General features: G+C 34.8%; 1 protein-coding gene and 1 pseudogene across 1 annotated transcript; both read left to right on the top strand.

The window, feature by feature from the left end:
• The first annotated feature begins 128 nt into the window (after positions 1-128).
• LOC148576024 (uncharacterized) lies at positions 129-992 on the top strand (annotated as a pseudogene).
• An 11741-nt stretch (positions 993-12733) lies between these two features.
• Positions 12734-15202, top strand: LOC107627824 (uncharacterized). Its single transcript, XM_016330646.3, has 4 exons — positions 12734-12942; positions 13257-13428; positions 14540-14610; positions 14696-15202. Exons 1-4 carry the CDS (start codon positions 12784-12786, stop codon positions 14903-14905), a joined length of 612 nt encoding a protein of 203 aa, XP_016186132.1. The 5' UTR covers positions 12734-12783; the 3' UTR covers positions 14906-15202.
• The last annotated feature ends 3021 nt before the right edge of the window (positions 15203-18223 follow it).

Genomic DNA, 18223 nt, shown 5'->3' with positions numbered 1-18223 from the left:
CTATTAGAAATTTGGAGGCACAAGTGGGTCAGATGAGTAAGAAAGTCACTGAACTCCCTCCTAGTACTCTCCCAAGCAATACAAAAGAGAACCCAAGGAGAGAATGCAAGGCCATAAACACGTCCCACATGGCCGAATGCATAGAGGAGGGAAAAGCAGTGATTTCCACTGAGGAAGACCTCAATGGACATCCACTGGAATCCAAGGAGTTCCCTAATGAGGAACCATGAGAATCTGAGGCTCATACAGAGACCATAGAGATTCCATTAAATTTCTTTCTGCCATTCATGAGCTCTGATGAGTATTCTTCCTCTGAAAAGGATGAAGATATTACTGAAGAGCAAGTTGCTAAGTATCTTGGAGCAATCATGAAGCTAAATGCCAAGTTATTTGGTAATGAGACTTGGGAGGATGAACCCCCCTTGTTCACCAAAGAACTGGATGACTTGACTAGGCAGAGATTACCTCAGAAGAGACAGGATCCTGAAAAGTTCTCAATACCTTGTACCATAGGCACCATGACTTTTGAGAAGGCTCTGTGTGACCTGGGGTCAAGTATAAACCTCATGCCACTCTTTGTGATGGAGAAGCTAGGGATCCTTGAGGTACAAGCTGCAAGAATCTCACTAGAGATGGCAGACAATTCACGAAAACAGGCTTATGGACTTGTAGGGGATGTCTTGGTAAAGGTTGAAGGCCACTACATCCCTGTTGATTTTATAATCCTAGACATTGGAAAGTGTATGGATGAATCCATCATCCTTGACAGACCCTTCCTAGCCACAGCAAAAGCTGTGATTGATGTTGATAGAGGAGAATTGGTCCTTCACTTGAATGAGGATACCCTTGTGTTTAAAGTTCAAGGATCTTCCTCTGTAACCATGGAGAGGAAGCATGAAAAGCTTCTCTCAATGCAGAGTCAAATAGAGCCCCCACATTCAAACTCTCAATTTGGTGTTGGGAGGCCATCATCATGCTCTGAGTATCTGTGAGGCTCCATGAGAGTCCACTGTCAAGCTATTGACATTAAAGAAGCGCTTGTTGGGAGGTAACCCAATTTTATTATATCTATTTATTTTTCATTGTTATTTTATGTTTTTTGTAGGTTGATGATCATGTGAAGCCACAAAAATAACTGAAAAAGCAAAAACAGAATGAAAAATAGTATTAAAAATAGCACACCCTGGAGGAGAAGCTTACTGGCGTTTAAACGCCAGTAAGGGTAGCAGAATGGGCGTTAAACACCCAGTCTGGCACCATTCTGGGCGTTTAAGGCCAAAAATGGGCACAAAGCTGGCATTTAACGCCAGAAAAGGGAGAAAAGCTGGCGTTAAACGCCAGAAATGGGCAGCAACCTGGCGTTTAATGCCAGGATTGGCAATCAAGGGGGCGTTTACATGCCAACATGGTGCAGGGATGATAAATCCTTGACACCTCAGGATCTGTGGACCCCACAGGATCCCCACCTACCTCATCTCTCTCTCTCTTCTTCACACCTTCCCATAACACCCTTCCCCAAATATCCTTCACCAATCACCTCAATACCTCTTCCCCAAAAAAATCCCTCACCTATCAAATCCTACCCTCTTCTCCATAATCTCTTCACCAACCCACATCCATCCATCATTAAACCCCACTTACCTCACCATTCAAATTCAAACCATTTCCCTCCCAAAACCCTCCCCTACATAGCCGAACCCTCTCTCCCCCTTACTCTATAAATACCCCTACTCACCACCTTCATTTTCATACAACATACACACCACTACCCCCCTTGGCCGAACCACTAAACCCCCTCCATCTCCTCTATTTCCTCTTCTTCTACTCTATTCTTTCTTCTTTTGCTCGAGGACGAGCAAACCTTCTAAGTTTGGTGTGGGAAAAGCTAAAGCTTTTTGTTTTTCCATAACTATTTATGGCACCTAAGGCCGGAGAAACCTCTAGAAAGAGAAAAGGGAAGGAAAAAGCTTCCACCTCTGAGTCATGGGAGATGGAGAGATTCATCTCAAAAGTCCATCAAGACCACTTCTATGAAGTTGTGGCCAAGAAGAAGGTGATCCCTGAGGTCCCTTTCAAGCTCAAAAAGGGTGAATATCCGGAGATCCGATATGAGATTCGAAGAAGAGGTTGGGAAATTCTCACCAATACCATTCAACTAGTCGGGATCTTAATGGTTCAAGAGTTCTATGCCAATGCATGGATCACCAAGAACCATGATCAAAGTGTGAACCCAGACCCAAAGAATTGGCTTACAATGGTCCGGGGGAAATGCTTAGATTTCAGTCCGGAAAATGTAAGGTTGGCATTCAACTTACCCATGATGCAAGGAGATGCACGCCCCCCTACACTAGAAGGGTCAACTTTGATCAAAAGTTGGACCAAGTCCTCATAGACATTTGTGAAGAGGGCGCTCAATGAAAGAGAGATTCAAGAGGGAAGCCGGTACAACTAAAAAGGCATGACCTCAAGCCTATGGCTAGGGGATGGTTGGAGTTCATCCAATGCTCAATCATTCCTACTAGCAACTAGTCTAAAGTTACTATAGACCGGGCTATCATGATCAATAGCATCATGATTGGAGAGGAAGTAAAAGTTCATGAGGTTATATCCCTAGAACTCTACAAGGTGGCGGACAAGTCCTCTACTTTGGCAAGGTTAGCCTTCCCTCATCTCATTTGTCACCTCTGCAATTCAGCTGGAATTGACATAGAGGAAGACATCCTCATTGATGAGGATAAGCCCATCACTAAGAAAAGGATGGAGCAAACAAGAGATCCCACTCATGGACAAGAGCATGAGAAAATTCCTCATCATGAAATCCCTGAGATGCCTCAAGGGATGCACTTTCCTCCACAAAATTATTGGGAGCAAATAAACACCTCCCTAGGAGAATTAAGTTCCAACATGGGACAACTAAGGGTGGAGCACCAAGAGCATTCCATCCTCCTCCATGAAATTAGAGAAGACCAAAGAATCATGAGGGGGGAGCAACAAAGGCAAGGAAGAGACATTGAGGAGCTCAAGCACTCCATAAGATCTTCAAGAGGAAGAATAAGCTGCCATCACTAAGGTGGACCCGTTCTTTAATTTCCTTGTTCTTATTTTTCTGTTTTTCGAAAATTATGCTTTATGTTTTATTTATGTTTGTGTCTTATTACATGATCACTAGTGTCTAAGTGTCTATGCCTTAAAGCTATGAATGTCCTATGAATCCATCACCTTTCTTAAAATGAAAAATGATCTAAAAACAAAAGAACAAGAAGTACGTGATTTCGAATTCATCCTTGAAACTAGTTTAATTATTTTGATGTGGTGGCAATACTTTTATTTTCTGAATGAATGCTTGAACAGTGCATATTTTTTATATTGTTGTTTATGAATGTTAAAATTGTTGGCTCTTGAAAGAATAATGAAAAAGGAGAAATGTTATTGATGATCTGAAAAATCATAAAATTGATTCTTGAAGAAAGAAAAAGCACTGAAAAAGAAGAAGCTTGCGAAAAAAATGGCGAAAAGAAAAAGAAAGAAAAAGAAAAAGCAAGCAGAAAAAGCCAGTAACCCTTTAAACTAAAAGGCAAGGGTAAAAAGGATCCAAGGCTTTGAGCATCAGTGAATAGGAGGGCCCAAAGGAATAAAATCCTGGCCTAAGCGGCTAAACCAAGCTGTCCCTAACTATGTGCTTGTGGCGTGAAGGTGTCAAGTGAAAAGCTTGAGACTGAGCGGTTAAAGTCGTGGTCCAAAGCAAAAAGAGTGTGCTTAAGATCCTGGCACCTCTAATTGGGGACTCTAGCAAAGCTGAGTCACAATCTGAAAAGGTTCACCCAGTTATGTGTCTGTGGCATTTATGTATCCGGTGGTAATACTGGAAAACAAAATGCTTAGGGTCACAGCCAAGACTCATAAAGTAACTGTGTTCAAGAATCAACAATACTAAACTAGGAGAATCAATAACACTATCTAAATTCTGAGTTCCTATAGATGCCAATCATTCTAAACTTCAAAGGATAAAGTGAGATGCCAAAACTGTTCAGAGGCAAAAAGTTACTAGTCCCGCTCATCTAATTGGAGCTAAGTTTCATTGATATTTTGGAATTTATAGTATATTCTCTTCTTTTTGTCCTATTTGATTTTCAGTTGCTTGGGGACAAGCAACAATTTAAGTTTGGTGTTGTGATGAGCGGATAATTTATACGCTTTTTGGCATTATTTTTAGGTAGTTTTCAGTATGTTTTAATTACTTTTTAGTATATTTTTATTAGTTTTTATTCAAAATTCACATTTCTAGACTTTACTATGAGTTTGTGTGTTTTTCTTTGATTTCAAGTACTTTTTGGCTGAAATTGAGGGACCTGAGCAAAAATCTGATTCAGAGGCTGAAAAAGGACTGCAGATGCTGTTGGATTCTGACCTCCCTGCACTCGAAGTGGATTTTCTGGAGCTACAGAAACCCAATTGGTGCGCTTTTAATTGCGTTGGAAAGTAGACATCCTGGGCTTTCCAGAAATATATAATAGTTCATACTTTGCCCGAAATTTGATGGCCCAAACTGGCGTTCCAAGTCAGCATAAAAATTCTGGCGTCAAAACGCCAGAACTGGCATAAAAGCTGGAGTTAAACGCCCAAACTAGCACCAAAGCTGGCGTTTAACTCCAAGAAAAGTCTCTACATGTGAAAGCTTCAACACTCAGCCCAAGCACACACCAAGTGGGCCCGAAAATAGATTTCTGCATCATTTACTTATTTCTGTAAACCCTAGGTTACTAGTTCTCTATAAATAGGACCTTTTGCTATTATCTTTTCATCTTTGGATCATTTTTGGTCTTTTGACCATCTTGGGAACGTTTAGACAATGGAGGCTGGCCTCACGGCCATGCCTAGACCTTTCACTTATGTATTTTTAACGGTGGAGTTTCTACACCCCATAGATTAAGGTGTGGAGCTCTGCTGTTCCTTATGAATTAATGCAAAGTACTATTGTTTTTCTATTCAACTCAAGCCTATTTATTCTCTAAGATATTCATTTGCACACAAAAACATGATGAATGTGATGATTATGTGACACTCATCACCATTCTCACCTATGAACGCGTGCCTGACAACCACTTCTATTCTACATGCAAACAAGCTTGAATGTGTATCTCTTGGGTTTCTAATCTAAGATTAAAACCTTCGTGGTATAGGCTAGAATTATTGGCGGCCATTCCTGAGATCCAGAAAGTCTAAACCTTGTCTGTGGTATTCCGAGTAAGATCTGGGAAGGGATGACTGTGACGAGTTTCAAACTCGCGAGTGTTGGGCGTAGTGACAGACGCAAAAGGATCAATGGATCATATTCCAACATGATCGAGAACCGACAGATGATTAGCCGTGCGGTGACAGCGCATTTGGACTATTTTCACTGAGAGGACGGACGGTAGCCATTGACAATGGTGATCCCCAACCTACAGCTTGCCATGGAAAGGAGTATGAATGATTGAATGAAGGTAGTAGGAAAGCAGAGATTCAGAAGGAGCAAAGCATCTCCATACGCTTATCTGAAATTCCCACCAATGAATTACATAAGTATTTCTATCCTATTTTATATTTTATTTATATTTTAATCATCAAAATCCTATAACCATTTGAATCTGCCTGACTAAGATTTACAAGATGACCATAGCTTGCTTCAAGCCGACAATCTCCGTGGGATCGACCCTTACTCACGTAAGGTTTATTACTTGGACGACCCAGTGCACTTGCTGGTTAGTTGTGCGGAGTTGTGACAAAGAGTTGAGATTACATTCGTGCGTACCAAGTTGTTGGTGCCATTTTAGAGATCACAATTTCGTGCACCACAGGTCAATATGATCTCTCAACAGTTGACTGGAATGCAAGGTGTAGCTAGTAGTACTCAGGAAGCTTTTTCTGAAGTAGAAGCTTATGATCCTGATCAACCCACCATGGAGGAGGTGAATTACATGGGAGAACCCTATGGAAACACCTATAATCCTTCATGGAGGAATCATCCTAACCTTTCATGGAAGGATCAACAGAAGCCTCAGCAAGGCTTCAATAATAATCAAGGAACATATGGAAACCCCTAAGCAGAGCCTTTCTGACTTATTCCCTCTGGTTTCCAACCTCTCTAAGACCACTCATAGTTTTATAACTGAAACAAGATCCTCCATCAGAAATTTGGAGGTACAGATTGGTCAACTGAGCAAAAAGATCCCTGAGACTCCTCCTGACACTCTTCCTAGTAACACTGAAGTAAACCCAAGAGAAGAATACAAGGCCATCAGCATAGAGGCTGAGGCCGAATCTGGAGAGACTATGATGGCGTTGAACGCCAGTGAAGAGCATATCACTGGGCATTCAATGCCCAACCTTGCAGCAAGCCTGGCACTGAATGCTAGTGAGAAAGTCCTCACTAGGCATTTAACGCCCATCCTGGCAGCAGAGCTGGCATTGAACGTCAGCCAGGGAACACTATATATCATCGTGCTTATGCAATTTAAATTAGTAGCCAATAAACTAAAATTATAAAAAATTTCCATGCCAATCTCACATACTTTATGTAAATTTAGTTATTTTACTTTATAATTATATATATTTTTAGAAAATAATTTTATTCTGGAGCATAAATAAAATAAAAACCATTTATAAATAAAGAAAAAATTATGTTTACAATGACTTTTAATCAAATTACAAATTATTATGAAGAAGTTTTTTATTTGGCTCAAATTTTTATGTATAAAAAGAATTGACTTGATTTTTTTTTTTTTTTTTGTTATTAGTTTCAAAAAAATAAATATATAATTTGTAGTGAATTTGTTATTTTTTCATATGTTTATTTTAAACAATTATATTGTTTTTACTTTTTAGTACTAAAAAAAATTCTTATAGTTTTTTTTTTGTAAGACTTACAAATAATATAACATATGGTAAATAAATAAAAAAATCTCGACACATTAACTCACCAACGAAAAATTATTAAAAATAATAAATAAAAAACTATTAAACAACATATGTAACATACTTCTTTGTAGTTATTCAATGTTTCTTATTCTTTATTTCTCTTTAACCTGTTTATATGGTCTCTTTCAACGTTATCTATTGCTATTTCTTTATTCATAATTAAAGGACTATATCGTTTTTTGGGGGTTTGAACGTGGACGATACAGTGTTCTAGAATACAGCATTATTGTTCAAGTGATGGTGGAGGTTTTCAAATGAGGATTGCCCATTATAAAAGAAAATTGTGTGCTCCTGCAATAACTTGAATCCAAATGTTCTTTTTTTTTTGTCAGCCAGTTCCTAAAATAAAGTTTCGTGGAGGGACATTTGTCAGTTACAGATAAGAAAACAGCAAACGAGAGATAAGATGGTCAGAGGGTTATCATTAGAGTTAGGAGATGATAGAAAAATTCGTTTCTAGGAAGATAATTGGCTACCATGTAGTATGTTGCAGGATGTATTTTCATAGCTTTTCTCGATTTCGAACCAAGTCGGATCTGTAATAGGAGACTGTTGGTTCTAGGATGGGTTGGAGTGGATATGGAACTTTCATTGGAAAAGGGTACTATTTTCAATGGGAGTTAGAATTAGTTAACCAACTTCATAGAGTTCTACAATCTGTCAGGTTAACAAGTGAGAGGGAGGACAGAATAGTATGGAAATTTGATAGATCAGAAATTTATTCTACTAACTCATTTATGCAGGTTTTGCAAGCTGAGACTCTCCCGGAGGACATTATGAGTTATAGTTTCACTAGATCTATATGGAGAGGACTAGTACCACTAAGAGTTGAGCTATTCACCTGATTTGTGTTAGTTGGTAGGGTCAATACTAAGAAAATATTGATTAGATTGGGCATTATTGATCACAGGGATATGATTTATGTTTTATATAAAAAAGAAACTGAGAATGATTTCCACTTATTCATTGGCTGTGAGTTTACGTGGCAGGTGTGGTGTACTTTGTTATACGCCTATAATAAACTTTTGTCTATTCCATGAACCATTAAGCAAAACTTTAAGAGCTAGATAGGAGCTCCTATAAGAAAAGACGAACATAACAGGTGGCTGATTGACTTTTTTGCTATCATTTAAAATACGTGATTAGAAAGGAATACCAGAATTTTCAGGAATCAAGAAACAGGCGTTGCAGAAGTTATTACCAAGTCGATTAGGAGCTACAAAGAGTGGGTTGACTTTGTTCCGTCTAGTCGTTGATGGCAATGTCAGAGATAACTATGATTTCTTTTCTAGTGTTTGTATTGTAACTTTGGACTTTCTAAATGCTACACCTTTATGTGTTGAGCATTTTTTGTTTTAAAAATAAAACTTTTACTTGCAAATTGTTCGAATATAGAACATTAAAGTTTTAGAAAAGTAAATGTCACACCTGAAAACATAATTATTAGAACCAGATCGGACCGGCCGATTCGACCGAAAACCCAATGATTTCCACTTATTCATTGGCTGTGAGTTTACGTGGCAGGTGTGGTGTACTTTGTTATACGCCTATAATAAACTTTTGTCTATTTCATGAACCATTAAGCAAAACTTTGAGAGCTGGATAGGAGCTCCTATAAGAAAAGACGAACGTAACAGGTGGCTGATTGACGTTTTTGCTATCATTTAAAATACGTGATTAGAAAGGAATGCCAGAATTTTCAGGAATCAAGAAACAGGCGTTGCAGAAGTTATTACCAAGTCGATTAGGAGCTACAAAGAGTGGGTTGACTTTGTTCCGTCTAGTCGTTGATGGCAATGTCAGAGATAACTATGATTTCTTTTCTAGTGTTTGTATTGTAACTCTGGACTTTCTAAATGCTCCACCTTTATGTGTTGAGCTTTTTTTGTTTTAAAAATAAAACTTTTACTTGCAAATTGTTCAAATATAGAACATTAAAGTTTTAGAAAAGTAAATGTCACACCTGAAAACATAATTATTAGAACCAGATCGGACCGGCCGGTTCGACCGAAAACCCAATGATTTCCACTTATTCATTGGCTGTGATTTTACGTGGCAGGTGTGGTGTACTTAGTTATACGCCTATAATAAACTTTTGTCTATTCCATGAACCATTAAGCAAAACTTTGAGAGCTGGACAGGAGCTCCTATAAGAAAAGACGAACGTAACAGGTGGCTGATTGACTTTTTTGCTATCATTTAAAATATGTGATTAGAAAGGAATGCCAGAATTTTCAGGAATCAAGAAACAGGCGTTGCGGAAATTATTACCAAGTGGATTAGGAGCTACAAAGAGTGGGTTGACTTTGTTCCGTCTAGTCGTTGATGGCAATGTCAAAGATAACTATGATTTCTTTTCTAGTGTTTGTATTGTAACTCTGGACTTTCTAAATGCTCCACCTTTATGTGTTGAGCTTTTTTTGTTTTAAAAATAAAACTTTTACTTGCAAATTGTTCGAATATAGAACATTAAAGTTTTAGAAAAGTAAATGTCACAAAGGTTCCAACACTCTTGCCACAAAGCTAGACATTTTTCTTTGAGATTTATAAGCTAATAATAAAATATATAATAACAAAGTTCACATGAAAATGCTCTAAAGCTACAACCATACACTAGTTCATATGTGTAAGATTAATTTTATTTATATGTAACTTTTTTTTAGATTAGACCTATTAAATTAAAGGCTAATAATTTATATAAATTATATATATATCATATTAAAGTAATAAGCTAATGAAATTTATATATAATTTATTTAAATTTAAATAATATGAAATATTAAATATTAATTTTTATTTTTTAATAAATATTGTATTATAATTTTATATATTTATTAATTATTATCGGGTTAAACAATTCGACTACTAATCCATCAGTTGAATCATTAACCTAATAATCCAATAACTTTACCGGGTCAATTGCCGGTTCGATTTTGATAACTATGCCTGAAAATATTTTCGCCTTTATTAATGTTGTTAAAATAAATTAGAAACACTGACACTCACTGAAAAATAGGACAAGGACGTTATACGCTGAAAAATTTAAATTTTAGTTAGAAGTAATTAACGTTATCAAATCGTAAGTTTATACTTAATTTTATAAATTAAATAATAATTTAATTAATATAATTTTTTTAATTATTTTTTAAATTATATATTTTATAAATATAGTTAATTTTTTATATTATATAATTATTTGTTATTTTTTATTTCTAAAAAATTTAAATTTTAATTCATATGCTATTTTAAAGGACTATATTTTATAATAATTTTTTTAACATTAAAAGTCCTAGTAATGATTTTTTATATTCTAATGAGTCAAAAATTAATTTTTAATAATTTTTTAGAAATAGTTTATTCTTCTGTTTTGAATTTATAAATTTGTAAAAATATAAATTTTTTAAAATTTGAACTTAAACACAAAAATTAAATTTCTATTTTTATTCGTTTAGATTTTTTTTATATTTTATTGAATTCAAATGGAGGTTTTTTTTTTATCAACATTTATGTTTTAAAGTAAATAAAAACTAAATAAACGATTAACTTAATTTGATTTACTATGTATAAAGATTTGATTTATTATTGGTACATGATACACATAGTAAATCAAATCAAGTTAGTTTGATTACATGAAAATAATATAAATCAAGTCAATTTGATTCGATTTATATAGAAATATTTAAGATATGGCGTATAACTAATTCTAGTTTAGGATATATGTGTAATTTTGAATTCCATTTATTTCATCCAGGTGAATTACCCTTATTTATAACTTTATTATACATTTTATAAATTAATCAATTAATTATCTGATATAATGAATTATAATTAATTGATTTATATAAATTATAATAAATTATGTGATATTTAAATATTTAATTAAATTATTTAATAAATTATAATAAATTAATTTATTATAATAAAATGAATTTAATGAATTAAATAAAATAAATTAAAAAATACTCTTAGCATTATGTTATATATGCTTCATATTAAGTGTATAAACCTAATTTTAATATAATAAATAGATAGATAATAAATAATGTAATAAATAATAGATAATATATTGGATAAAAGGTCTACAAATTAAAAATCTTTATTATTAAAATTATCTTTCTTTATCGGATTTTTTTTTCAAGTTTATAATGTATTCAATATCTTAAAATGTAATTAATATCATAGAATTAATCAATGAGAAGTAACTTTTAGATTATTGGTTTTGCGAGCATCCACCCAATACAAGAAGAGACCAAAGAAAAAATAATTATTTCAAAAGAATTAGAAAAAAAAATAGTAGTAAAAAGTGGCGTAAACATAACATCACTTTCTCATGAGTCCATCAACTAAATTTCAGAAGCAAATTATGAAATTCTGACAAGCTAGAAATAGACCATGATTGCAAGTTGTAATTTCCAGTGAAGAGGAAAAGAAAAATCACTTGGGACAAAACGATTCTACTAAACCAATTAATACTTGGGACAAAATGATTCTACTAAACCAATTAATCAATACACAATTGTACATTTCCTGACACAAAAATAAAAAAATGTAGAGAAAATAATTTTACTGTTTGTCATCTTTTCCATTGGAAAAATCTAAAGTGTATTATGTACACCCAAATTCCTTTTGGGGAGCAGCTCCTTGCCCTTGAGAAATTCTACACATAGTTCTTAAAATCGATTGAGATAATCGATGAAACCATGGATCATTGGTTGAATTACTTATCAAGTTATCATAAAGTTTAATCAAATACATTTATAAATTAGACATAATTTCATTTGAATATATAATATATCTATTTTGTATGGCAACATTTTACAGAAAACATCTATAGTTTAATTAGTAATTATGAAATGTGGAAAGATAATTTGGTATAAGGTACACAATTATGAACTTAAATCATAACCAAGTAAGGAAACCCTTATGAACTAAAAAGAAAGTTCACAAAGTGAAAGAAAATGAATCGGAAACCTAGATAGGGGAGCAGATCTTCTCTAATAAAAAAAAATTAGATGTTTAATTTAATTTTTTATTATTTTTTTTATATTTATTTTTGGTTCCACTTATAAAATTATTGATAAAAAATTATATTTTATTCTCACAAGTATTAAAAAAAAATTAAAAAGTGACCAGGTCAGCAACCCATCTCAAGGAAATTTCCAATTAGCTCTCCTTGCTTTGCCACAAGAAACTCCCAAAAAGATTAAGATCTAGTTTAAGTAAATAGTTTAATTAAATTTTTTTAAAAAAAATAATTTAAATAATAATTATTTATATTAAAAATAGTTTATAAATAAATTATTTTGTATTTTATTTTTTAATTTTAAAAATTTTTATTTTAAAAAAAATATAATAAAAATTTTTTTATTATAAAAAAGTTATTTTTTTTATTTTTTTATAAATACTTAAATAATTTTTTATAAAATTATAATTTAATCTTAAAAATTGTATTAAATATTAATATTATTATTTTTTATAAATAAAAAAAATTACGTTTAAAATTTTTCAAACAGAGCCTAAAACTTACGATCTGTCAGTTTATGAGTTTGGTGATGACTGATGAGCCACTAAACCACATTCCCATAGTATTTGGGCCGGAAGATTATTTTGTCAATTATTTATGGTCTGAAGATGGTTTTCTCCATCTAATAGGTAATAACTAAAATACCCTCTATGTTTTAAGCCCTCTTTGTCTTTTAGATTTCTTAAAAAAACATTAAAAATAAGGCCCAATAAGTGGTATCCCTAGAAAAAGAAAGCCCAATTATGCTTAGGTGAAGAGAATTGTTTGCAGTGTCCTAATTCCTAAAGGAAAGTTGAAGTTGGATGGAAGCAGGAGGCAGCAGCAGCAGTGGCGAAGAAGATGGTGATGCGGCATGGAGAGCAGCCATCAATTCCATTGCCGGAACCACCACTTACCCCAATCCCAATGCTCCCCAAGAACGCAAGCCCAGAGCCCCACACCTTAAGCACTACCAACTCCAGGTTCGTAGCCTGCACCACCTTCGTTTCTTTCTGTTTCTAAACTCAGATTTGCAAGCTGAGGACATATATGTCCTTTCTCTTATTTACAATGGTTAGAGGAATTTATTTGTTTCGTAATAAAGAAATTAGGAATTTTCATTTATTTGTCTTTTTCTTTTAAAATTTAGATAAAAATATAGGAATGGTTTATATCTAATATGTCGGCTTAGGAATTTATTTTTTTTTTGAAAGAAAACTCTAATGAGTGGGTGTTATGTTCCACGTTTCCCAGTTCCTTTTTCTTGGTCTTATGGTGATGATGATACTCGTGGCAGGCACAAAAGCTTCTACATGACATGTTGGAAGAGACTATAGAGATAGTGAAGGAACCTGACCCTGTTCTGAATGATGAAGATCCCAAGATCAACCAAGAAGAAGAAGGAAGAGAACCTGGCATTCGCTTGTTCAAGCATGTTCGCCAACCAGGAATAGTGTTTGATCATTTTGGTAACTCACTGAATCAAATGACCCCTTTTCTAGTGGCTTACTTGTCTATTCATGGTTGGTTTTGAAATTTTCAATATATATTTATGGTTTCTATCTTTAATTATTTAATATCTGTAATGTTGCAAAAAAGCTGCATTTCATAATAATAGTACTAACTTTTTTCAGAAAATAGAACACGCACCTGATTCTAATGGTTGAGAAGGTGGATCCCCAGGATGTACTCTGCAATCTATTGTTTTGTTGACCCCATCAGAAAAATTTCAAATGATAATAGTCTTGTGTCGTTCTCAATTTCTTTTCTTTTTTTTTTTTTCTTTGAACTTTTTATTGTTTGTTTTGTTTTGTGATGTTGCATGACAATCAATTATCTATTTTGTTAGTTAGTTAAGCATTGAGTTTCTGAGAAGTTGTCAAGTGTCAGTTTTGTGCAAGTACTAGCATGCATGCCTAGGGCCTCTGCTATTATGGCTTCTTATTTGGTCTGCCTCAACTTGTTGCCCAACTGAACCACAATCATTGTACTTGCTAACCAGTGGATCATATAATTATGTAAGTTTTACAAGTGTTATAGTTCGGTTCATACTGGTTTTCATGTTTTCATCTAAATTACTTGGTTTAGGGATCTAAAACAAAAATTTGAAGCGATGAATTCAATCTAACATCTAAACAGGAAAACTAAAACTTTTTATGCTTATATTAGTACATTATAAAATCCTTGTTTAACACTAAGTCAATAAACAAACCACTTTTCTCTCACTTTTATTTTTCATCTTACCATCTCAGCATTTCACTTCAAGGCAAATTGAATACAGTCTAATCATAAGTTGCTTACAAACACCACTTGAAGTTGAAGATCGAAAACATGTGGGTCGCCCACCTTAGCAGAACGTCCACTTTTGCAACTAATTAATGATGTGTTTGTCCACCCTTATCGTTACCATGCCGATTTTTGTCTTTAGCATGCTGAGAAACTGATGCACTTTATGATGTTTAATGATAAAAATAATAATACTCAAATTTGTGATTTATTTCCAATATTGACAATTGCATTGCATTTTGTATGTAGTTTACGGTTTAAGGTTTAGGCTTATATGTATATATGTGCCTGCAGATGAACCCGAACCACCAAAGAAACGACCCAGATTACTTCCTGGAGATGATATTGATGAGAAATCAAAGAAGGTCTAGTAGTTAAAATCTTAAAATCTATACATACATGTCTCTTTTGTCTTATTGCCTGTTTGTCTTATATGGACTGAGTCAACAGTTTAAAAGGCGGGTTAAATCTGTTGCTGTCGAAGGGAAAGATTTAATTGCCGCAGCAAATGACGCGAACAATAAATCGTTGGCTAAATTTGAAGCCAAAGTCGCAGCAGCAAAAGCTAAAGCCAAGAGAGAGGAGGAAAGAGTTAACAATTTGAAAAAGATTAGAGGGGAGAGGTGGCTGCCTTCCATGGCGAATGAACTGCGTCGGTAATGTATCATCGTTGAAATGGTCTTCAGAAAAGATCATGTTACTTAACTTGGTGTTTCTGTTGTACAGCTTCATGTGAAGTTGATAACTGAGAACTATTAAATGCAGCTGAATTTTCAACTTTACAATTTAGAATGGAGGTTTCCTACACATTACCAATTGAATGAATGTAATAGTGTAACAGTTACCATGTATGAGGGCCAAGATCCTAGTTTCGCGCATGGACAATTAATATATCACGTCAGAACTCAATGGAACAAATTGACATTCTGGATTAAAATAATCAACCTTTAATTTTTGCAAGCCTAAATTCAAAAGAAAAATTTGGAGGAATCAAAACAAAAAGCAGTTATTTTATTATTATTATTATTTTTTTTTGTTTCCGCAGGATCCATGACATGCAAAAAATTGAATTAAATTCCGACATTTATTTAAATAAACTAATGAGATAATATTTCATAGTTAGAAAAGAAATGATATGTAAATCATATCTTCTTATTCTACTCTTATTTATGGGTCGTCAATGTTTTGGTAAGCCTTGTAAGTAATAGTTTTTTATCTTGAGGCTATGAGTCTATTTAACTAGTCTCTATGGGCTCATCCAAAACCAATGTTTGGCATCGGCTTTCTCTAGGTTCATTAACAAGGAATTGTTCCTCCGTCCAAAAATATATACAAGGAATTGTTCCTGACCATAAACAAAAAAAAAACAAGGAATTGTTCACCAAGCCCAAAAAAACCAAGGAATTGTTCACCAAGACAAAACTAAATAGGATTATCGTGTTGGTTGGAACAAGGCTTCAGACAAGACCACCAAAAAAAAAAAATAGCAAAAAGAATTTAGGCTTTAGACGTAAAAGATCTAGCCATCAAAGCTTTCCCAAAGAATCCTAGGAGTAGTGGCTAGGTTAGTGTGTGTGAGTGGGTGTGTGAGTATATTTATATGACCATAAATAAATAAATAAAATCAAGCTTAACATTGGAATAAAAAAAAATATGCATACCAAAACAAATTTAATTTTTATGAATAAAATAAAATACAACATTTCTTGTATAAAAAGTAATAAACTATTCAGAGGTAGTATCTGAAATAAAGATGAGAGAATGGACCTAAGAGAATTTTTAACCGCTTAATGTTACTTCTCCGTTCTCGACTAGACAATAGTGACTAGTGAGAGTATCTAAAAGGATTCTGATATTTAAGCTAATAAGAATTTTAGCAAGGTATAGTATAATTTGGATGAAAAAAAAATACTAGAAGTGTTATAATATTTTATAGAATAGATAGTAAGATTTAGTCATACTTGAGGATAATTTCTGTTGATGGTGGACCAGTATCCCGATTGTTGAGTAGGTGATTATTTCAAAATGTGAAAACAAATACAATTCTATATAAAAAAAAAAAAAAAACACGTATGTATAAATAGCTTTCTTACATTTTTTTTTCTAAAAATGTTAATAGACTTACTTGTCCCCAAGTTTCAACATGGATCTGTGTGGTTCTTAATTTCTTATTGACCATCCATTTCGATTCTTCTTGTACCATGATAAATTTTCTTCTGTAGCTAACGGAATCAATCATATATGTTCATTAACATTACATATTATCAGCGAATAATAGTCAAATTTAAACTACCACGTAAGATTTATTTAAGGTTTAAGTACGATTTTAGTTCCTAAAATATAGGTCGAAAATTGTTTTTGTTTTTAACTTTTTTTGCATATAAAATCGTCTCTAAGGTTTAACTTAATTTTAAAATCGTCCTTTTTGTCAAAATTTTAATTTTTGTTACCAAATTATCCCTAACCAAAAAAAATTATAAATAAAAAAAGAAAAGAAAAGAAAGAGAACGGGGAGGGGAAAGGGAATTGTGAGGGGGAGGGAAGAAGGAGGAGGAGGGGAAGGGAAGAAGAAAGAAAGAAAGGAAGAGGGGAAAAAGGGAGACAGTGCCGACGAGGCTTGGAACCACCGTTGTCATCGGAAATCAGAACCAGAGGGAGAGAGAGCTCGCGAGGAAGACAGGAGGCGCGAGCCTTGCCCCCACGCCTTGCCGCATTCGAATAGCTCGTGAAGAGAGAGAAAACGCACGGCCAGGAGAGGAAGAGGTCTGCCTCGTCGCCGTCGGGCTCGCCGCTGCCGCCGGTGTTTCTGGTCCTCATCGCCGCTTCGCGTCCTCGCTGCTCCTCCTCGTCATTGGTCCTTCCTAGGGTTCCGATTTTGTTTTTGATTCGTTCTGCTTCTGCTTCTAATTTTTTCTGTCTCTGATTTGATCTTTTGCTTCTGATTCTGATTATGATTTCATTGTTTTTGACTTTTTGTGCTTCTGATTCTGTTTCTTTGATCTCACTGTTGTTGTGTTTCATTGTTCTTCTGATTTTATTGTTCTTCTATTTCTTTGATCTCTTTGTGTTTTGTTCTTCTGATTATTTGTGTTCTGATTTCTTTGATCTTCTGGTGCTTTATCAGTTAGGGATGTACATGGCCCGGTCCGGCCCGGGCCCGAAAGATTTTGGAGCATGATGGCCTGAACTCGAAGTGGCTCGTGGCTGACTCGAGAAAAAAAAATAAAACTAGAGAGAGGGATGAAACCGGGGCCATGCCATACCTCGGGTCACCCGGACCCGACCCAGTGAGAATCATCATTAACAATGAACTAGGGCACACGTTCATATAGCCACGACCATGAGCCATTAGCCTCATGTAGTCACACCTCACATCTCACAAGCCCTCTTCCACACACCCTGCCACAGTCCCCTCTCATATCTTCCCCTCAGGCCGTCATGGCGCCCCGTCAGCCTTCCCGTTGCAGTCCTCTCTGTGCCTCTCACCAACCGTTCCACTCTTTCCCTCTCAGCCCTCTCTCTATCTCTCATGAGCCACCATGACAGCGCCCATCACCGCTCCCGAGCCTTGAAGTCACAACGGTGGTGCACTAGTTCTCGCCTACCGGTGACGACGTCCCTCGACGACGACGACAACTGCAAACGGCAACGGAGCTTCTCTGACCATCAAGACCTGAACGACGACGCCGACTGCTTTTGCCGCTGGTCTTCTTCTTCTTCTCTTCTCTGGCCCCTGCTCAAGCTCGGGTAAATAATTAATATTTTAAATTTTTTATTAAGGATTTGATTATTGGATAATAATTTCTGATTAGAGATTTTGATGATTAAAATGTCTGATTAGGGATTTGATTATTGGAATTTCTGATTAGGATACAAACAATGGGAGGAGGAGATAATTGTGTTTCTCCACCAATCACCGAAGAGAACAAAGCAATAGAAATTGAAGGTGAAAGTCTTGCTGCTCCTGCTCCTGCTCTT

The sequence above is a fragment of the Arachis ipaensis genome, chromosome B1 (genome assembly GCF_059453495.1).
Source record: "Arachis ipaensis isolate K30076 ecotype BB chromosome B1, ASM5945349v1, whole genome shotgun sequence".
Taxonomy (NCBI): Eukaryota; Viridiplantae; Streptophyta; class Magnoliopsida; order Fabales; family Fabaceae; genus Arachis; species Arachis ipaensis.
Note: the sequence above shows the minus strand (reverse complement) of the source record. Positions and strands in the feature narration are given on the sequence as shown.